General features: G+C 40.5%; 3 protein-coding genes across 4 annotated transcripts; 2 read left to right on the top strand and 1 right to left on the bottom strand.

The window, feature by feature from the left end:
- Nucleotides 1-146: 146 nt before the first annotated feature.
- Nucleotides 147-11,871, bottom strand: slc6a7 (solute carrier family 6 member 7). The gene is made up of 14 exons (XM_005922091.3): nucleotides 11,581-11,871; nucleotides 9,838-10,063; nucleotides 9,201-9,332; nucleotides 8,323-8,533; nucleotides 6,663-6,801; nucleotides 6,420-6,554; nucleotides 6,217-6,320; nucleotides 5,995-6,119; nucleotides 5,786-5,898; nucleotides 5,552-5,689; nucleotides 5,358-5,457; nucleotides 4,984-5,102; nucleotides 2,904-3,077; nucleotides 147-2,802 (listed from the first exon to the last, which is right to left on the bottom strand). Exons 1-14 carry the CDS (start codon nucleotides 11,647-11,649, stop codon nucleotides 2,632-2,634), a joined length of 1,956 nt encoding a protein of 651 aa, XP_005922153.1. The 5' UTR covers nucleotides 11,650-11,871; the 3' UTR covers nucleotides 147-2,631.
- A 3,196-nt stretch (nucleotides 11,872-15,067) lies between these two features.
- Nucleotides 15,068-16,030, top strand: LOC121814533. Its single transcript, XM_042220833.1, has 2 exons — nucleotides 15,068-15,462; nucleotides 15,718-16,030. Exons 1-2 carry the CDS (start codon nucleotides 15,068-15,070, stop codon nucleotides 16,028-16,030), a joined length of 708 nt encoding a protein of 235 aa, XP_042076767.1.
- LOC102310830 (SLAIN motif-containing protein-like) lies at nucleotides 15,970-19,644 on the top strand. 2 transcript variants are annotated; one of them, XM_005922089.2, is made up of 5 exons: nucleotides 15,970-16,075; nucleotides 17,190-17,279; nucleotides 17,366-17,608; nucleotides 18,011-18,142; nucleotides 18,266-19,644. In XM_005922089.2, exons 2-5 carry the CDS (start codon nucleotides 17,258-17,260, stop codon nucleotides 18,529-18,531), a joined length of 663 nt encoding a protein of 220 aa, XP_005922151.2. In that variant the 5' UTR covers nucleotides 15,970-16,075; nucleotides 17,190-17,257; the 3' UTR covers nucleotides 18,532-19,644. The 2 variants fall into 2 exon arrangements, with proteins under 2 accessions (XP_005922151.2, XP_005922150.2); XM_005922088.2 differs by having other exon boundaries at nucleotides 18,008-18,142.
- Nucleotides 19,645-19,694: the final 50 nt, after the last annotated feature.

Below are 19,694 nucleotides of genomic sequence, written 5' to 3'. Positions count from 1 at the left end.
TCATACTAGTGGAATAGGAATGATACTTTCTTTGTTTAGTATTTATATATATATACACATATATACATATATATAATTTTTTGGAAATGAAAAAACGTGTCAAACATACACTGTGAAAAATGTCTAAACCTTTTTGCGTGGACAGTCACATCTACTTTATTTATAGCCTGTCTTTATAGGTTAAAAGTATTGGTATTGCTATCTATTGCAATACTGGCCCTGTATATACTCGTTATTGGATTGATACCAAAATTTGCAGTATTGCACACTACTACTACTACTATTTTGTGTGACACAGATGCAGCAAGGTGCTGGAAACATTTCTCAGAGATTTTTAACCATACTTATATGACCACATCCCAGAAATGCAGCATATTTTTCTGTTACAGAGCCACGATGCAAATCTTCCACCCACAACATGGTGACTGTGGAGGCCATTTGACTACACTGAACTTGCAGTCATGTTCAAGAAACTAATTTGAAATTATCTGAGTTTTGTGATATGGCACATCATCCTGTTGGAAGAACCTATCCTAAGGTAGTCATAAAGGGTTGGTCATGGTCAGCAGCAATACACTGTGGTACAATTTGAATGCTGCTTAATTGGTACTAAGGGGCTCAAAGTGTGCCAAGAAAATTTCCCTCACACCATTAGATCACCACTGCATGCTGAACCATTAAAACAAGACAGGATGGATCCATGCTTTCGTTCTCTGTAAACCCTAGAGATGTTTGGGTCTAAAAATCGCAGTAGATCAGCTGTTTCTGAAGTACAGAGACCAGTCTGCCTGGCAACAACAACCACACTCAGTTCTCTTAAATCATCTTTACTTCCCATTCTGATGTGTGGTTTAAAATTATCAGGTCATCTTGACCATGATTACATGCCTGAACACATCAAGTGGCTGCCATATACCGGTAACTAATAAGTAGTTGAACAGCTGTACCTAACAAAGTGGCCAATGAATGTGTGTTGTTAAGAGGCAGACTACCACATGACTGGCCTCTGTGATCACACTAATTCTTCTCATTAAGTTAAGTTAAACTGTTATGGGCTATATATACTCATCCCATAGCTTCAAATAGTTTTTAATTGGACACTATAAAAAATATACTATAAGCAAAAGGAACCGACGAAAAATGTTCTTGAATGTTTATGTAAAGGTTTATGAAGAGATTCTGCAAGAAAAGAATAAATAATAATAAAAACCCTCTTGTGATGATATTTATTTTGTAATTCTGAAATTCAGAAAGGGATTAAAAACGCATAATTTACGTACTAGGCAAATTGCACAATACATTTTAAGCAATAGCTTGCAAAAAAGCTTGATACAAATTAAAACTAAAACCTGCAAATTTATACTTGTTTTTGTTTTCAACTTCAGAAACTTAAATAAGCAATTGCACATTTTCCAAAAAAAAAAAAAAAAAAAAAAAAAAAAGTAATTTCTTGGCAATTATTTCATGGTTCAGGCTTTAAATGCTTAATCTGAGAAGACCGGTTCTGTGAGCCCTCTTAAACAGATGAACACTAAAAGGGTCTACATGTAATTTCTACCCTGTATGTTCTGATGTTACAGTCATCAACTTTACAACACAGAAGGTTGTTGCAAATGGGGGCAAATTTAAAACTCCAACAATAAGCATGTCCAGATTACATTTAACTCAAATGACTTAATTAGCTTTCCACTTAAAAAAACAAACAAAAAACACAACTAACAATAAAAGTGAGAGTAAACGACTGTCAAATTCAGCGAAATTAAGAGAAAAAAAACAAAACAAGCATCAACTTTAACAATGCCATTTGATTTTTTTCCCCAAAAGATAACCAACTTTGATATATGTGAAATCTATCTACAGTACTATTTTAGTATTTAGTTGTTACTCGGTTGTACTTAGATGTGCAAAGACAAGTTTTCACTAGACATGACGCAAACACTACATCTTCTGCGTAACTGCGGGAACCTGGTTATTTGAAATGCAAATGGTCAGAGTCAGGAGTCTTCTTGCATTGAAATACAGACAATACCATGAGAAATAGTTCATTTGGCAACATATTGTATAAATAATGTATTTATTCTACCAATCATTTTTGCAATCATTCATTTTAAAATGGAATTTAAAATATTCTTGCTTCAGTGCAGCTATGTTTCAACGCCATTTAGTCTGAAAGCATGATGATTCGTGGTCACTTCTCTGGTTCCATAAGTGGCATGAAGGGTAACAGTCACAAAGTTATTTTCCTCCTTGGACAGCAGCTGCTGGCAACTGTCAGTAGAAGTTCATTGCACTGTGCTACTATAATAATAATAAATAAGTTCAGCATATACATTGCAACATCATCTTCATTGACGCATTCTCATGAAATCCTGCATATATATGATAATCCAAGCTTCCTCTAAAACCTCGTAACCTTACATTCTAAGCAGTGAAAAAGAATTTCAAAAATCTATATTTATGTACATAATAGTATAAATATAGCAGGCATTCGATACTGCCCTGACACAGGACACAGTGTGAGCGAGCATAGCCTCCAGAGCTGAACCTCAGCCAGTAACAAAATAGTAAATTCCTCCATCTGTTTAGAGCAAAGTCTGCTCATCATGGTGTAATCACAAATGCTCTGTTCACTTATGCCTGGCTTCCCATGTCCCACGTCATCGCAGTAATGTCCATGTCGGTGAGCGTGACTGTGTACGGGGCATCCACTTGCTCAGGCTCTACGTGCTCCTCTGCTCTCACGGTGCTGTTCAGGGTATTTTGCCTCCAGGAATTTAGTGGTCGGATTGATTTCTGGAAACGCTGTCAAAACAAAGAGAGAGAGAGAAAGCCAGAGATAATCACAAACCCACTTAAGACTGCTACTGTGACAGTAGTGTACGTTAATGAGTGGTGATACTGACTTCTTTCAGTGTTCCAGTTTCTTTGGTGATGGCAACGATAGCCCAGATGAGGATCTGTAAACAGCAGGTGGCCCCCATGCACACACCTAAGGCTTTACCCCACAGTGGATACACATAGTCGCCGTAGTGGAGTGACGTTCTGTACATCTCAATGAAGATGTATGTCAGGATGAACTATGCAACGGGAAAAGCACAGAGTGAGCAGAGGATCATTTCATCTCAACACAAAAAGAAGCAGAGAGGAGGGCCGGCACAGAAAAACTGCAGATCGAATTCCAGTTTCTCCTCTTCAATTATTTACATGCCCCAAAGTTGTCAGCACAGTGGGCAGCTGACGCTTTCAAATGAGTGACGTCATTTTAGTTCCTTTGTTAGTTTCTGAGTCAAACCCTTCAGTCATTTAATAGGACACTATGAACTCTCTTTCGCGCTTTTACTAAAGGTTCACTGGTACACTTGAATGCAGATGCTAATAGATTTACCCGCTGGATGCCAAGTTCATGCTTTAGAAGCAGCAGCATAAATAACAAAGGGAGGAATTTGGTTTTAAAATGATACAAATCAACAAGCATATAATGTGTGCTATAGTTAGCAGTATCACCACAGCTACCAGAAGTGGGTTTTTTTTACTTATTCATCCCATAATAGCTGTGCCAGATAAACAATAATGGAAACAGAATAAAAAAAAATGGTAAATGGCCTGTATTTATATAGCGCTTTTACTAGTCCCTAAGGACCCCAAAGCGCTTTACATATCCAGTCATCCACCCATTCACACACACATTCACACACTGGTGATGGCAAGCTACATTGTAGCCACAGCCACCCTGGGGCGCACTGACAGAGGCGAGGCTGCCGAACACTGGCGCCACCGGGCCCTCTGACCACCACCAGTAGGCAACGGGTGAAGTGTCTTGCCCAAGGACACAACGACCGAGACTGTCCAAGCCGGGGCTCGAACCGGCAACCTTCCGATTACAAGGCGAACTCCCAACTCTTGAGCCACGATCGCCCCATAAGATAAGATAATTTAGATCACAGAATGTAAAACATTTAAGATAAAGCAGCTTTATAGCTTCTGGACTTGAAGTCAGCCACCTTAAAAAAAATGTAATTAAAAAGAATATCAAAACTTGTACGTTGTCTATTAGGTTGTGCACAACAAGGGTTATTTACGGTGGCTACAATTTACAGACTTTCTCTAAATGCCTCATGACGGACACATTCACCTTATGCACAGAGATTCCCACTTAAAGACCAAGAGGAGTGTTGAAAGACTTTATTATGTTTATGTATAGAAGTACATTTCATTTGAGGTTCTCTAGATGTGTTTGCTCTTTTTACTAGAGAAGTTACACTGTGCAAAGCTCAGCATAAAGTCTCTACTGTTGTATGTTATCTCTTCCACTCATGTATCTGTGATGAAGTCTCTACCTTTGTATGTTATCTCTTCCTTTTTGTGATGAAGTCTCTACCTTTGTATGTTATCTCTTCCACTTATGTGTTTGTGACGCAAACATGCTTGAGTATAAATAAAGGGTGGCAACTGCTGCGGAGTGTGAGTCTCCGTTTGAGCTCTCACCCGTGTGCACGTTAAACCTGCAAACCTGTCTGAGTGTCATTTATTCTGACCTGAGTTGCAGGAAAACTCCTGACAAGGAGTCACAAACCACACCTCATGGGCTCAAAAGCTAGTGTACTCCAAGTGTTGGTCCCTAGACTGGGTAAATGGAAAGGTGGGGTGAGGAAGGGCATGTGCCATAAAATCTGTGCCAAATCAAACATATGGATCCTGTGGTGAACGGGAGACAGAAAGTTGCGCTAGAGCTGTGAAAGCTAGCAGAAAACAACAACCTCAACACTGCATTTGATCAGACATCTCACAATAGTCCTGCTAAGTCTGAACTTTTGGGTGAAGGGATGCAAAGAAAAGCAAGAAACAGCCAGGCACACTGAGACCTGCATGCAAAGATTCTTCGATTTATTAGAGAGATATTTTCACAAGCATTTGTTAGCCGTCACCAGTGCTGTTGTTATCTACTAACAACCAATATCGATATCAGTTCAAGTGTAAACTCACCAGTAGAAGAAACGGAGTGCAGAAAACCCAGCATGCTTTGAAGTAAATCAGCACTTTGCCACACCAGGGAGGGCAGTGGCGAATCATATCCAAAATGTCTTGACAAAACTGGTTGACGCCTAATAAAAAACAAATTAGAAAAAAACAAACAAACATTCAAATACAAGGAAGATCATTAAAAAAAAAACAAAAAACTCATCATTCAACCAAGAAAACAGAATGTAAAAAAATATGATCAATGTTCTATTCAAAAAATAAAATGCGGGAAAAGAAACAAACTTGCCATACAGCAAGTCAGTCACTGAAATGATCAAAAAAGGAGTGACATGGTTAAAGCAGTTTATTGTGAATATGAGGGCTGTGAGATGAGATACCATAGAAGAAGGAGATGCCAATGCACATGAAGAGGGTGATGATGATGAGGCCGAAACTAGTGCTGAAGGAGTCAATGAGAGTGAACCAGTAAATTCCTCCCTGTATAGACAGACAGCATGGGAAATATGACTCTTTCTGATCATATGAAGCCTGCAGACACGTCAGACTCCTCATTGAAAACAAACATACTCACATTAGTGACTAACAGGAGGCCCATCAGGTAAAAGAAAAAACACAAAGCACCCAAGAATAAGGACTTTTGCAGTGGGTTTCCACGGAGGTGAGGAAACTCATCCAGCACGGCCGTAGTGATGCCCTCCATGTTTCCAAACTGTGAAGCATTAAGAAGGTGTAAAACATTAATAGGTGGTATCCGTATGTTAGACCTATATTTATGCTGCTATCTTTGTATAGAGTGCAGCCTTACCAGGGTATCAACTCCCAGCATAAAGAGCATGAGGAAGAACATAATTGACCAGAACACCGAGCCTGGCAGCAGTGCAAGGGCTTCTGGGTAAGCAACAAAGGCTAACCCAGGACCTGAAGGTAAACAGAAAAAAAATTGCATTTCAAAAAGCGTGATATAAGTAATTAATTGTTGCTCTCTGTGTTATAGAAGCCAAATAGGTAAACTACCAGTATCTGCCACTTCTCCCACAGGAACGCCCTTCCTGTATGCCATGTGACCCAGGACTGAGAATATAGCAAATCCAGCAAAGAAGCTGGTGCAACAGTTTCCTGTGGTGATAACTATAGTGTCCCTGAAAACAAACAAACACAAAAATCAAACCATGATTACCAGAGCCATGAAAAACAAGTAAACAAATGACAAAACAAAAGAACAGAGCCCAAACTCACCGGATGACATTGTTGTCAAACTTATTGTAAGAGGCCATAGAGAGCAGCCCCCCGACACCAATACCTAATGAGTAGAAGATCTGTGAGGCTGCGTCATTCCAAACCTGCAACACAACACACACACAAACACAAATATCTGCAGTTATTTTAAAGCAGCATCAATACACTGTGTTCAGCAACTACCACTGTCCCATCAAATCTACCTGTGCGTTAGCCAAGCGGCTCCAGTCTGGTGTGAGGTAGAAGGCGACGCCCTGGAGAGAGCCCTCCAGTGTGGCCCCTCTGATGATCAAAACAATGAGCACAAAGTACGGGAAGGTAGCCGTCACATAAACCACCTGAAAGCAAAGACAGCAAGGACACACATGAGGCCAGCAAGATATACGAGCAGAGGCCACGCAAGGGTTTGTATCTGCGCTGACAATAAGAACATTGTGTTGCGTCACCTTGCCAGAACTGCGGATGCCCTTGAGCATGCACAGGAAGATGATGATCCACGCTGCGAGTAGACACAGGGCCAGGGGCCACCGCACAGGGCCTGGATCGTGAAGGCCCTCACTGTGTAGTACACCCAGGACTTGCGTACTACAAGATGAAATAGCACAAATATGACCACACATATTACGCATCTGTTTTCTCCCATTTATCCAATTCAGAGTTGTGTGGGGGGTGGAGCCTATCCCAGCTATCAGAAAGAGGCAGGATACACAGGGCTGTCACAGGGCTAACAGAGAGAGACAGGTGTTTGCACTTATGGGTAATTTAGAATCACTAATTAGCCTAACTGTAGGTGGAAGTTGAGGAGAACATGCCGACTCTACACAGAAAAGCTCCATGCTGGATTTAAACATTTTTGCTGTGAGGCAACTATGCAAACAAGCACCTATTAGACATTAACTATATAAACAAGGCACAGCTGTTGGTCTGGATTTCTATGATGACATCGTCCTGGACGCTAAAACATCCCATATGTCCTACAAGGGAGTAAGAGAAGTGAAATTCAGTTTCTGTGGCACTCTTTGTCTACTACAATGCCTGTAATATTCAGATTTCTTTAATTTTTTGAATTCACTTAAATAAAATTGAACCAAATTGAATTTGACTAAGGGCATAGTACGATGGCTAGGGCCTTTCTGTGTGGAGTTTGAATGGTCTCTCCATGTTGGCGTGGGCTCTCTCAAGGTACTCCAGCTTTCTGCCATAGTCTATAGACATGCAGTTAGTGGGGGTAGGTTAATTGGGGATTAAATTGCCCACAGGAGAGTATGAATGGTTGTCTGTCCGTCTGTGTTGGCCCTGTGACAGACTAGCAACCTGTCCAGGCTGCACCTCATCTCCTCACTCTTTGACAGCTCAGAAAAGCTCTGGCCCCCCTGCATGCAGTAAAGTGTAATAAAATACTGACTGCATTACCACCCATAAGGCTATACACCTTAAAATGAAAGAAAGCTCTTGTGATATTATGCATTTTGACTAAAAGGATAAATCATGAACACAGTGCTTTTTGTAATGATGATGTGCAAAGCCTCTGGGATTCATTCACCGTGTCCCACGGACTGCTGTGGTTATCTGTACAGACAACTGCTCTGTACTGAAACTCTTATGTATTCTGTAGTAACACTGTGTTGATGTGAAGTACTAAAAAACAGTTGACAGGGATCAAGTGTCGAGTCATTTTGAGCAAGTACTTCAACAAGGTTTATAATTACCCAAATAATTGTATGAGAAATTTAAAATGAGTAGACTTGAATGAGAACAATTCTTGTCACTTTGTTTTGATGCAATTTGATTAGTTAAAGCTCCTGCTGCCATTTCAGATTTGTTCAAAGCCTCTTGTATGTTTTTTCTCACCCAATTGTTAAGACACAGTTGGCTAAAACCATCAAATGTGTCACTTGGGTGTGGCTTAGAGACATACCAGTGCCTTTGCATTGCTGTCATTTTGATGCAGCCATAGTATATAAGTTTAAAAAAATACTTTGCAAATTAAACCCTTGCTATGCATTACTTTTTTCTTTTAGTAAAACATTTCATATAATGTACAACCTTAAAAACAACACTGATTTATTCATTTATGTAAAATGACCATCCAAATAAAGCACTTACTTCCAGAAAATTTCTGTCGGGGTGAGGACTTTACCAGTGGAGTTATTGGCAGTGATGTTACCACTACAGATAGCTGCATTGGCGAGGGCCTCACAGGACCAGGGCAGAGGGCTCTGGAATGAGCTGCCCAGGTAGTAAAATGTCCATGCTATAATAACGTTATAGTAGAGACACACCAGTGTGGACACACACAGCATCCCAATCCCAATCCCTGTGTAAAAACACAGAGAGGGACATGAGTACCTCAGACAAAAGCAAATGTTCTACTGTATAAGGCAAACTGTATGTAATACATTAGTTTCAGAAAATGGTGCTTAAACTGGCAAAAAGAAATAATAGTGACATTAAACAATCACTGCAGAGTTTATCACCCTTGATCGCACTATTGCTGACAGCCAGTGTTATTCTTGCTAATATAAAAACGTTCACTTCCTTTTTCCTTTTATGAGGAACTCCGTCTCACCTTTCTCTTAAATAAGCCTGCTGACATGACCACTCCCTAGCACAGGTAAGACATTTCTTACAGGGTTAAAATTAGTTTCTGAGAAGCCAGGCATTTTAAGGTAAGCCATAAGAAGTGAGGCAGCAATTTGTTTTGAGTCACTCAGCAGCTATTTGCATGAACTGTAATGTCTGGTCTGACTGGTGACGCTGGCATTTTGACGTCAATCGGAGATTCTGCCCACACAAATCCTTCAAATTCAAACAGAAATGCTGCATAACTGGTCAAATATTTTGTTCTAACTAACTGGAATAAAGTACCCCCAGTATGAAATCACCATGCAGACACCATGCTAAAGTTTCCGAAGTCTTTCCACCGATTTTCTTCTGCTTTCCTTAATTACTTACAAAAAAATCCTGCAATAGGAGGTCATTACCTTTGAGCAGAGGGCAGCATTTCCACACAGTGATCGGGCCGGCTGCTCCATACTGGCCTAAACTCAGCTCCATGAGGAAGAGCGGAACACCCGTAACAATAAGCATGATGAAATAGGGGATGAGAAAGACACCTGTGAAGATTAGAAACAGGCCTCTTTAATGAAGGGAGGGAGACGACTCAATAAAAACGACTTGGTTTGTGGATGCAGGCAGCCTGTAGCAGCAGGCTAACTTATAAAAATGCAATATAGACATAATCTGACTTTACTGTCAGACAAGCTGCAACATGTACGCTTTTCAAAAAGAGATGTGTATTACTTAAGGCTGGGATCAAAAAGTAAACCCCATTTCTGGCGTGTAATCGAGGAAAAACATTGTCCCTACTTAGAGGATTAGTGAATGCTTTGTGATGTAGTTCCCACTCTCCTCAGTCTTTCCAGAGGCTGTCATGGTGTGCTCTGGAAAGAGTGTGCCAAATAAATCAGCATGATGAGAAGTACACACACCCAAGGGCAGGGCAAAGAGTGCCTCATGCACAAATGAGTGTTACAAACAATGATTAACACACACACACACACACACACACACACACACACACACACACACACGACAAGCATTTGACTATGGACCACTCACCTCCCCCATTGCGGTAACAAAGGTAGGGGAACCTCCACACGTTTCCCAGTCCCACGCAGTATCCAATGCAGGAGAGCAGGAACTCATACTTTCCACCCCACTGCTCCCTCTGGACAATCGGTGTTGGAGTAGGTAGTTGGCATTCAGACTGTGGCTGTGGTGTAGGTGTACTTGGCCGGTTGAAACCATTTTGTGTGACTGTATTTCCATTCATATGTACTTTATTCTAAAAAAAAAACAACAACAACAACAACAGATTACATTATTAGGATGTTGAAATGAGACGGGAAATACATGGTAACTCTGATGTAAATACATATGAGGAACTGACTGTGACTGACTGTTCTGTTTGCTTTTGTCTGACAAGGTTTGTTTGCAGTTTGTGGATTACACAGTCGAGTACAAAAACCAAGAACAGGCACACACACTTAGCGTGTGGTTTAACTTTTCTATCTCCTTAAAACCGTCCACTGATCTATTGCTTCCTGTTCCTCTTCCTTCCTGCGCACCATCTACCTCTAAACAAAGGAGGAACTGGTTTTGATGTCCGCACACACAGGGAGGAAGTCTGATGAAGATAACAACAGGGCTTCTGCTTTAAGCATTGTTACTGCATTGTTATATAGTTCACGTCCCCCCCCCCCCCATTTTTAAACACATTGAACGCCAATGTATTATTGCATAAAAACAAACAAACAAACTGCATGAACATGAGGATGACTTGCTTCCGTAAAAGAAGTTGCTCAGTTGAGTTCTCACGCTGTTATCTGGATATTACCATTGTCATTTATCATCATTATGTGCACGTTTCTATAGCTACTGAGGATGTACAAGGCCTGTTTAAAGTTTAGCTAGTATTATAAAAAAAAAATTTGTTCTTTTTACATAAGGGGAGTAGGTCTTGATAAGTGTTAAACTTCCATCTACTCCTTTTTGTACTTAAAAACATTTATTGAGACCATCAAGCAGTTTTTTGTATTTTTTTTTATTTTGTATTTGTATTTTTTCGTTTGAATTAAACAACATTAAAACTTTTGAGCCCATAATGTAGCATGTCTGAGATATTTTGTATGACTGGCTTTTACACACTTCATCAAACAGATATGATGTGGACAATCTGATGCACATGGTCACATCTGTTGGTCAAAAAAACAAAACAAAACTTCTTTAAGGTTACAGTTACTCTTGTTTCTTGTGGTGATTACTATTCTTCGACGATTAAAATCCAGATATATTTTATAAGTTGTCCCATTGAGATTTAAAGAGTGGGGGCTTAGAATAACAAGTAGCAGCAATCATTTTCAATTATAACCCCCAAACACCCTCACAGTCACTTAATATACCACAGCCACACCTCAGAGGGAAACGAATCGTTTTATTTCCCGTTTCTACACATTTGCTCCACTATTGAACCAGTCTTTCTAGCTGAGTACTCATTGTGCATGTGTGATGTACACAGCGGGGAAAAGTTAAGGTAAACACAACTGCTGAACAACTGAACCGAGGCAAGGGCTTTATCTGCTGCAGACGAAGAGGAAAAGCCTGAGAGCAATGCAGGCGAACAGGTTGGACCGCCTCATCTGAACACGGTATCTTTCAGACAACTGAAAGCGCCCGTTGGTGACATTGAACTGCTCGTAACGGGCTTCTGGAGTTACATCAGGACGCTGGCGTGTCTTACACCTGCACAGAGTCCTGTATGATGCGGTGAAAGCCAGAATAACAAAGTTGCATTGCTCCTACCTGCTCTGCGGTTGCGCCGCTGTCTCCAGCCGGGTTCCCGGAGGCTGCTTTGCCGGTTGTGTCCTGCATTTCCCCCCACTCTCCCTCCCGACAGAGGTGGCCCTTCGCTGTCCGGTTTGTCACTCGTCACTCCGCATTTCACAGGGGAAAGCGTTTTTTTAGGACTCCATGATGTGGTGGCTGAAGTTGAAAAAGAAGCGCTCTAGCTCAGACACAACAACTGAGTGACGAGCAGGAAACAAACCGGTGGGCGGTGAGGTGACGAGGAGACAGGAGGCAGGGCGCAGGTGCAGCTTTATCCAGGAGGAAGACACCTCCTACTCCTTCTCCTGTACCTTTGGGCGGCAACTGGAGGAGTATCGATAGCTATGCTAGTGTTTCGGTGCTTTGTTTTACATGTCCTTTACATTAATTTGAGTTTTCTGCAGTGTACGCCCTGAGCCTGTCTGACAGATACCATCAAAGGCTGACCTCACCTCTGTGTGCACCTGCAGCCCACCAACAGAGACCAAGTTAAAGATGTATACTTAAAAAAAAAACCCTACTTTGAAATCAATGAATCAACATAAGGCTCGCTTACATAGTATTAGCTGCACACAAACAGGATTCTGGTCCTTAAATACATCAGTTAAAACACTTATTTTTTTCTTTAGTGTGGCACAAAAAAAAAGTTTATTTTGTCCAATTTTCATAAATGTCTCTTTCTTGCTAAGAGTAGCAGCACATGAAAGCCTCCTGCCACACAGTTAAGTGAGAGATGCTAACACAAGGTTACGTAATATCTGCTAAGTTTTTATTTATCTGTATGTAAGTTTCTGCAATATACAGGGTTTTGGGTTTTTTTTACGAGCTACCAGGTTCTTTTGCTCAGTTAATCCAACAAGCAGAGCACATATTTATACCCCTAACCCTTATTTAAATTACTGATTAGAAACCATATGTGTGTTGTGTTTTTAATCTAATAGATTTTCAGAGTTGACATGTCTTGTGATATTGAGCTGCCATCAGGAGTAGGGCTGTTTTTATTAGCAGTGCAGGCCAATGAACCCAAAGAACCAGACCAACAGCAGGAGTTGGTTTCAAGAGGTTGATATGATACTTATTGTGTGGTGTGGGGGTCTATGTGACTATGGTTTAGTCTTGCTCAACTGGTCTGATTTAACATGTAATTAATGCTAAACTCCATAAGTAATCTTCACCTATGTGCCACACATGGGTTGTGATATTGTCGAGAATAAATAACTGTACCCAAATGGGTAATTTAGGAGAATAGACTGGACTGGGACACTTATCAACAAAAATGCTTTGTAAAATTGATTGAATTGAATTTTAGAAACTATAAGGACAATAGATTTAACCTGATAATTACTGTGCTTCTCAGTTCACCCTCAAAAACACAGCTGTACGTCGCTTTTGGGGCTATTCAATAGGGTGGTTCACTGAAATTAGTGAAAAAAAGACAATGTTACTACATGTATGGTGTGTGTATATACCCTATGTCCTTCTTAAAAGATGTGCCAAACTGAATGAAACTTTGCAGACACAACAACTTATAATGTTAATTTCGTCATGTTATGTTCTTCATTTGCATTTGTTTCACACCTCACCTTCAAAGTACATCATCAACGTGTAACTTAAAAGGCACCAAAATACTGACTTAATTCTGAGTGAAGAATATAAGAAAGCAACTCAGGCCTGGTAGTATGTTTAAAATTCTTTGGTTCTTTTCCACTCACACCCATTTTACTTTGTTGTACAGATATACACCTAAATTATTTAGCTACCTAAATAAAAGTTAAAAAAATAAAAATAAAGTTATATTAATACAAAATCCACTGTATTTAATTAAAATTATCATCAATAATGGATTGCATTTATATAGCGCTTTTCTAGACACTCAAAGCCCTTTACAATTCCACTATTGATTCACTCTCACATTTACACACTGGTGAAGGCAAACCACTGTTGTAGCCTGCCCTGGGGCAGACTGACAGAAGCAAGGCTACCATATCGCACCATCGGCCCCTCTGGCCAACACCAGTAGGCGGTAGGGTGAAGTGTCCTGCCCAAGGACACAACAACCAGGACAGATAGAGCTGGTGATCGAACCGGCAACCGGTTACAAGATGAGCTTCCCAACCCCCTGAACCACGGTCGCCCATCAAGGTAAATAATGACATCTGGACTATTTCTCTAGATACAAGTGATAAACTGCAATTTAAAGTAGGGTGAAGGCCAACTTAATCCAGTTAGCCTTGACCCTGCTTAATCCCACATCTTGCCTTTGGTTGAATCTTGGGTGGATTTTGGTTGGATCTTGCCCTTAACCCAACCATAGCACAAAAAAAATCAGTGTTAAATATAGCAGATTTGCCAAAGTGAACCTGCCAGTTCTTGCCAGCTATCAGCGACGTCATAGTTTGGCAGGAGGAAACTTCTTTACTGGCTTGCTCCCCAAAGTTGAGTGTAAAACTGTAAAAGTTGAATCAACAAGTTGTAATCACAGGGGCGTAACATGCTGGAACTATTTCTCAACAAACGAGCTTATGTGCCCCACCTGTACTGTTCACATAGCCTACTTATGTCACATCTAATCACACCGAACAATGATAAGAGAATTTGAACCTTTCTGTATGTGATTGAATGTATACTGAAGATAAATTTGGAATGGACTCAATATGATTTTCCACTTTAATCAGGTTTATAATTCTTTTGTTTTCTTGTCTTTTTTTATTTAAATACTAGGATCATTAGTTAAATTTATTATAGGGCAGATGTTGTGGAGCTACTAAATTTTCATTATTGCTTCTTTTTTTAAAAAAGTTAGATGTTGGTTTATATTCCTAAAAGGCTTAGCCTTCTGCAAACATACTGCATAAAAATGCACAAGTGTAAGTGAGAGTTATTGATCTTCACATGGTTGTAAGGGAAACCCCAAACCTTCTTATTAATCTGTCTGCACAAAAGAGAGCATCTGACCACCCTTTTCAACACAACTTTCTCTACCGTGACTCAGGTACATTTGATCAGCTGTTAACTGCAAACATTCAGCAGTAGCAACAGCACAGTATATACAGCTGTAACGACCACACAGAGAGGACATCTTTCCTGTGAAGTAGTGTTGCGCTCATCTGAGAAATCACAGAAATAGTTACAGCATCTTTTTGCCCGCACATGTAAGTCTTGATGGTGTGATCTTGAATGCCAACTCGTGGATTCTAATCCACATAAGCTCGTGATGCTTTCCTAAATCCATCCAATCTGTTGCGTGTCTATACTTAACAGCTCCACTCAATAAATCTGGGTCAGCAGAAGGTAAAGTCAAGCTACAGTTGCTGTATGTGTAGAACAATTTTTAAAAAGAGTTGTGTTTAAACCAACCTTTAGCCTGGTGTTGTGAGAGCCCGGTTTGGAAGCTACCCTCATTAAGGAGGAGTAAGAGTGGACGAGAGCTCAAAGACACAGATTTGAAGATTTCACACAGAAAATGGAACTCCAGGACCATACGATGAGCGATTGGAGCCAATACTATTTACCACCTACAAGTGTGAACCACCACTTTCTCTTTAGTGATTTGAAAAGCAGCTGTATGTGGCCGCAGGGTAAATCAGATGCATACTGCAACATCTGGGCCGATATTGAACCGGCAAGAGTGAAAAGCTGTAGCAGTGGGTCTTTTGTTATGGATGCTAGAATAAGACTGGACAGTTTGAAATCTGGGTGCAATCCACCCTTGCCTTACTGTGCCACCAGCAGGATGTTGCACAATTATAGCTGTGAAAAACACTCTTGGGACAGTGAAGAGTTGCAGGAAGAAGAGACTGCTTTGGACCTGGTGGAAATCCTTGACATAGCGGATGAAGAGCAGGATGAGGAGAGCTGGTAAATGCCATCAGATGTACAGTGATATTCTCTGACAGTGCAGCTTGTGATGTAGAAGTATTTCATTTTATTTAGCTTGTTTCTAGTCTGAGTTATGACAGAGACATGAACCTGAATTTGTGCACTTCTAAAGAGACGTTAAAGACTTTGAGGTGGCTGCTTTTCAGGACAGTTCAATCTGAGCACTCTTCAGTATTAAAAGCTCTTCTGAACAGATCTCTTCTTTACATAGTCGTAATGTCTTATTCTTCACAGGCTGTACGAGTCTCCAAGGAAGCATTCGTCTGTGGAGAAAAAGGAATCTGCTTTTAAATGGTGTCGACATGTTCTTGATAATCCCAGCCCTGAGATGGAAGCTGCATGCCGTGCACTGATAAAAATGCTGGATCAAGGCAAGCAAGCGCTACAGACTCACTCACCCACTCATTATCTTACAAATATCCTTGATATAAAAGAGGATTCCTTTAATGGCATTCACTTTTTGTATTGTCAGGATCAAGACGTGAGCTCCACAAACGTCCTGCAGTTTCCTATCATGCTGCCAGTGTCCCTGTGGGCTCCTCTGTGAATAAAACCTCTGCCAGTGCAGCAGCAAATACACCTGACAGTTCAGGTAATATCTTTTTAAAAAAGTTATACTCTGAACTTCAACCATGAAACCTGAGTCATTATCTTACATTCTTTTCTACACACACAGATGACCTTTACACTCCAGCACAGCTACACATGATGTAGTGTTTTTTATAAGCTTTGGATAAAGTTAGCTTTAATTTATGTCAGTTGTTTTAGTTTGTTAACTAACTGTCTGTTTCATGTGCAGCCTTGTGTTGTGTCAGTGTCAGGTCATGCACAAAAAAGCACAAACACAACCCATCAGCTAGTCTGCCGACTTACCTTCTTGGGACAACTGTGGATTTTTTTCTTCTGTCCTGGTCATCAGTGAAGATAGATTTTTTTTAAAAAAATAAAGCTAATAAACAAAATGCTTGTCATCAGATGATAAATGTGCAGTTAGTTGCAGATTGTTCAAAAGATTGCATTTTGTTGAAATGTGATCCCTCTTTTGGTCTCCACGGGGACTGTTGACTTGCCTGTAGCCTTACCTACTTAACTGTGATTGGTCAGTAGCACTCGGACTACGAATGAACTATAAACAGAAAGTGGGAAGCTTCCAGTTGACAAAATATTGTCCCCTTCCCTGCTGCAGATTTTGGATATTCACATGCAGATGTGTGTTTATGTCAGCTCAGAGTTAACTGACTTAAAGCGATGAATATGCTGGTGGAAAAAAAAATGATGAAGCTTAAAAATCTGTCAGAGGATTAAGACACAAAGACATAAAGCAAATAGACAGCATGCATATATAATTTGTGGTTTGTTTGTATTGCATATTGGGTCTATGCTTTGGTATTGCTCTGTAAGACTTTATGGTCATTTTCTATCTATTCCTCATCTCATTTTGGTTGTTTGGGTATCTTTTGGGGGTGTGGTTGTTATAATTGAGATAAGACAAGGCACAACTTCCTCAAGTGTGACTCGGGTATATTTGACAAGCTGCAAAAATTCAGCAGTATATGCAATATATGACGTACAGTAATTACAGCCACATTGTTACTTCCTGATTTCCTGAGGATTTTGTGCACACAGAAAAGTAGACACAAAAAAAAGGTATTCCTCCTAAATACTGAGAGACTGAAGTCTTCAATGTATGAATTTATTAATCACAGGTCACAGGGAGCCAAGCATCTCCCTCGATGTCGTAACAAAGAGCTACAGGCTACAAGATGTCCGCATCATGGCTCAACTGCAGGAAGCCAGTGAGTATAGAAAAAAATATTTGTAGTGATATAGCATGCTACTTAAAGGTTTGATTGAGAGTCAATAACATGTACATATTTTTCAGGTTTGAGGCAGGACTTTGTCTCCATGCCTTCCACTGCTTCACAGAGGAGAAACCCTGAGGCTCCATTGATGCTTCCACCCTCGTTTAACACCACTGGTGAAAACGCTGCTTACTCAACTCCAGGAAATAAATCCGAAACTTCTTCCATATCAGCAGTTAAGGAGTGCTGCCACAGTCCCAGACCATCCAGACTTCATCAACAAGTCACCCAATTCAAGCTGCTTAAACGCGCTCAGAACCAAGGTACACAAAGTCAGGCATGTTTATACTGTCAGTGTAAGTGATTGATTTTCTTGTGCTATGAAAGGATTACAGTGAGATTTACTCACTGTAGACGACTGATAGGATCTTCTTTCTTTTTATTTCTTTGTGACATGGTCTCAACAGTTTTTGAAGCTGAGAGCTTTCTGTTCATCAGACAGCTTTTCATAGGTTGACAGTGAGGTACAAACAAGATATAAAATAAATAACAAGAAGGAGTAAAACACGAGGCAGAACTCCTATTTTTGATTTTCTCTTATGGTACATGTCGTGCATTTTCCACATTTCATTTGAGAAACTTTTTTTGTAAAATAGCTCCAAAACATCAGCAGATGCTAGAGGTTATACTACCTCAGTGTGAGCTCAGTATGTTTTTTGCAGCAGCAGCAGCATCACCAGGCAGGACGAGGTCGCCCCTGCGTACCAGCCTCCGCTCCCTCCAGGCTGTTAGGAACAGCCGAAGTTTAGACATCGACGACTGCCAACCTGCTGACCAAACCGCTTACCTTCCATCAGGTTTAGATCAGTTATTTGTTTTTGTTTCTTAACCAGAAAATATGTGCAAAATATGAAACTCTGCATCTTAATGACTACATGTGAGCCATTTTCTTATTTTTTAATTCATTCATTCTTTCCCAGATCTGTCATCTGCCAAGGGGGAGGGCTTAAGTTGCTGGTTGCCATCATTTTCCCCAGCTTCATTGAACTCTGGCAGCTTGCTGCAGTCGATGAAAAGCTCATCAGTCAGGACAGCGGCCGTGAAGAAGATGAACAGGTCTCACTCGCTCAGCCCCTGCCGGATTCCTCAGTCTGCTAAAGGATGCTTGTCTGTCCACAGACGTGTTTTTACCTCACCTGAGAGACCCACTGTAGCTTGGGGCAGAAATTTGCCTGTTCAGAGATAAAAGATTTACCCTGTGGGTTTACCTGGGATAAAATAATAATTATGTGATGCAATGTAATTATTTACTTCTGTGGCTGATAAGCCTCTGCAATCTCATGAATACATTTAGATTGTGAAAGAATTTGGGCCTATATTAGAATCCTTTGTGGTATGCTGCTCCGGGCAAACATATGCTTTTTCAGTTACATGTGCAAAGATCTAGTTCATCTTTCTCAGTAAGAGATTCTTGGTAAATGGCAGGCAGACACAACCACAGTGCTCTAAATCATGTGCTTTTTAAGTTTTGTGTTAAAGTCACAGGAATGTAGAAAAGTAAGGAGCACTGATATCCTATAAATTCACCCATATGAGACATCTTAGAAATACTGACAGTAGAGCCAGTAGGTTGTATTATCAGTGGCTTTGCAAGCATGCTACAGCTCATGTACACAAACTACGTTCCATGCATAGATTACAAGTATGAATATAGACATCAGTGTGGTCGATGAGCTGAATGAGCAGCTCTCTGCAGAGCTGTTGCAACAGGAAGTGTGCTGTCTGTCATCGTCAAGTACGAAACACTAAACGGGTATCCTTTACGTAGTAGTTGGAGTTGTTAAACAATCTGACATCACAAACAAAGTGTTTCCAGGAAACAGAGATGTGGGTTGGTGCAGCTTCTTCCTAGAAGCTTTTCATTGTTGCTCACTACTTCAGAGGCCACCTTTGTTTGCTAATGTTTTTGTATCGCTGAGCATGATTTATTTTAAACCAAGTGACATATTTCTCCTAGATTTTTCAGAGTAACCCAAATCCTTACCCAAACACCAGCTTGTGCACTTGCCATGGAGTTATCTTTGAGTTATTTGTAGGGGATGGTGTATTTCTCCATTTTATGTTCCTATATGTCAGCTCAGGCCCAGTGGACTTTACATTGACCTTTCTTTTTATTAATAATGTCTCATTTTCAATTAAAATAGGAGACAAAAGCCACTGTGCAGATGCTTATCATGGTAATAGTAAATAAATGAGTGCGTTATAGTAGCTGAGATAATGAAACCTGACATTCAGTGTGTGCTGGAGTACCCTCTGCTGTTCACTGTGTTTATGACCTTGTTCGTGAATTCACTTAACAGCAGCGTTAAGTGTGTCACTAAACGTCAGGCACTATAAGAACACCACATA

This window comes from Haplochromis burtoni, unplaced genomic scaffold (genome assembly GCF_018398535.1).
Source record: "Haplochromis burtoni strain Fernald_Lab_line unplaced genomic scaffold, NCSU_Asbu1 Contig_56, whole genome shotgun sequence".
NCBI classification, from domain to species: Eukaryota; Metazoa; Chordata; class Actinopteri; order Cichliformes; family Cichlidae; genus Haplochromis; species Haplochromis burtoni.
This window is presented reverse-complemented; position numbering and strand designations above follow the sequence as displayed.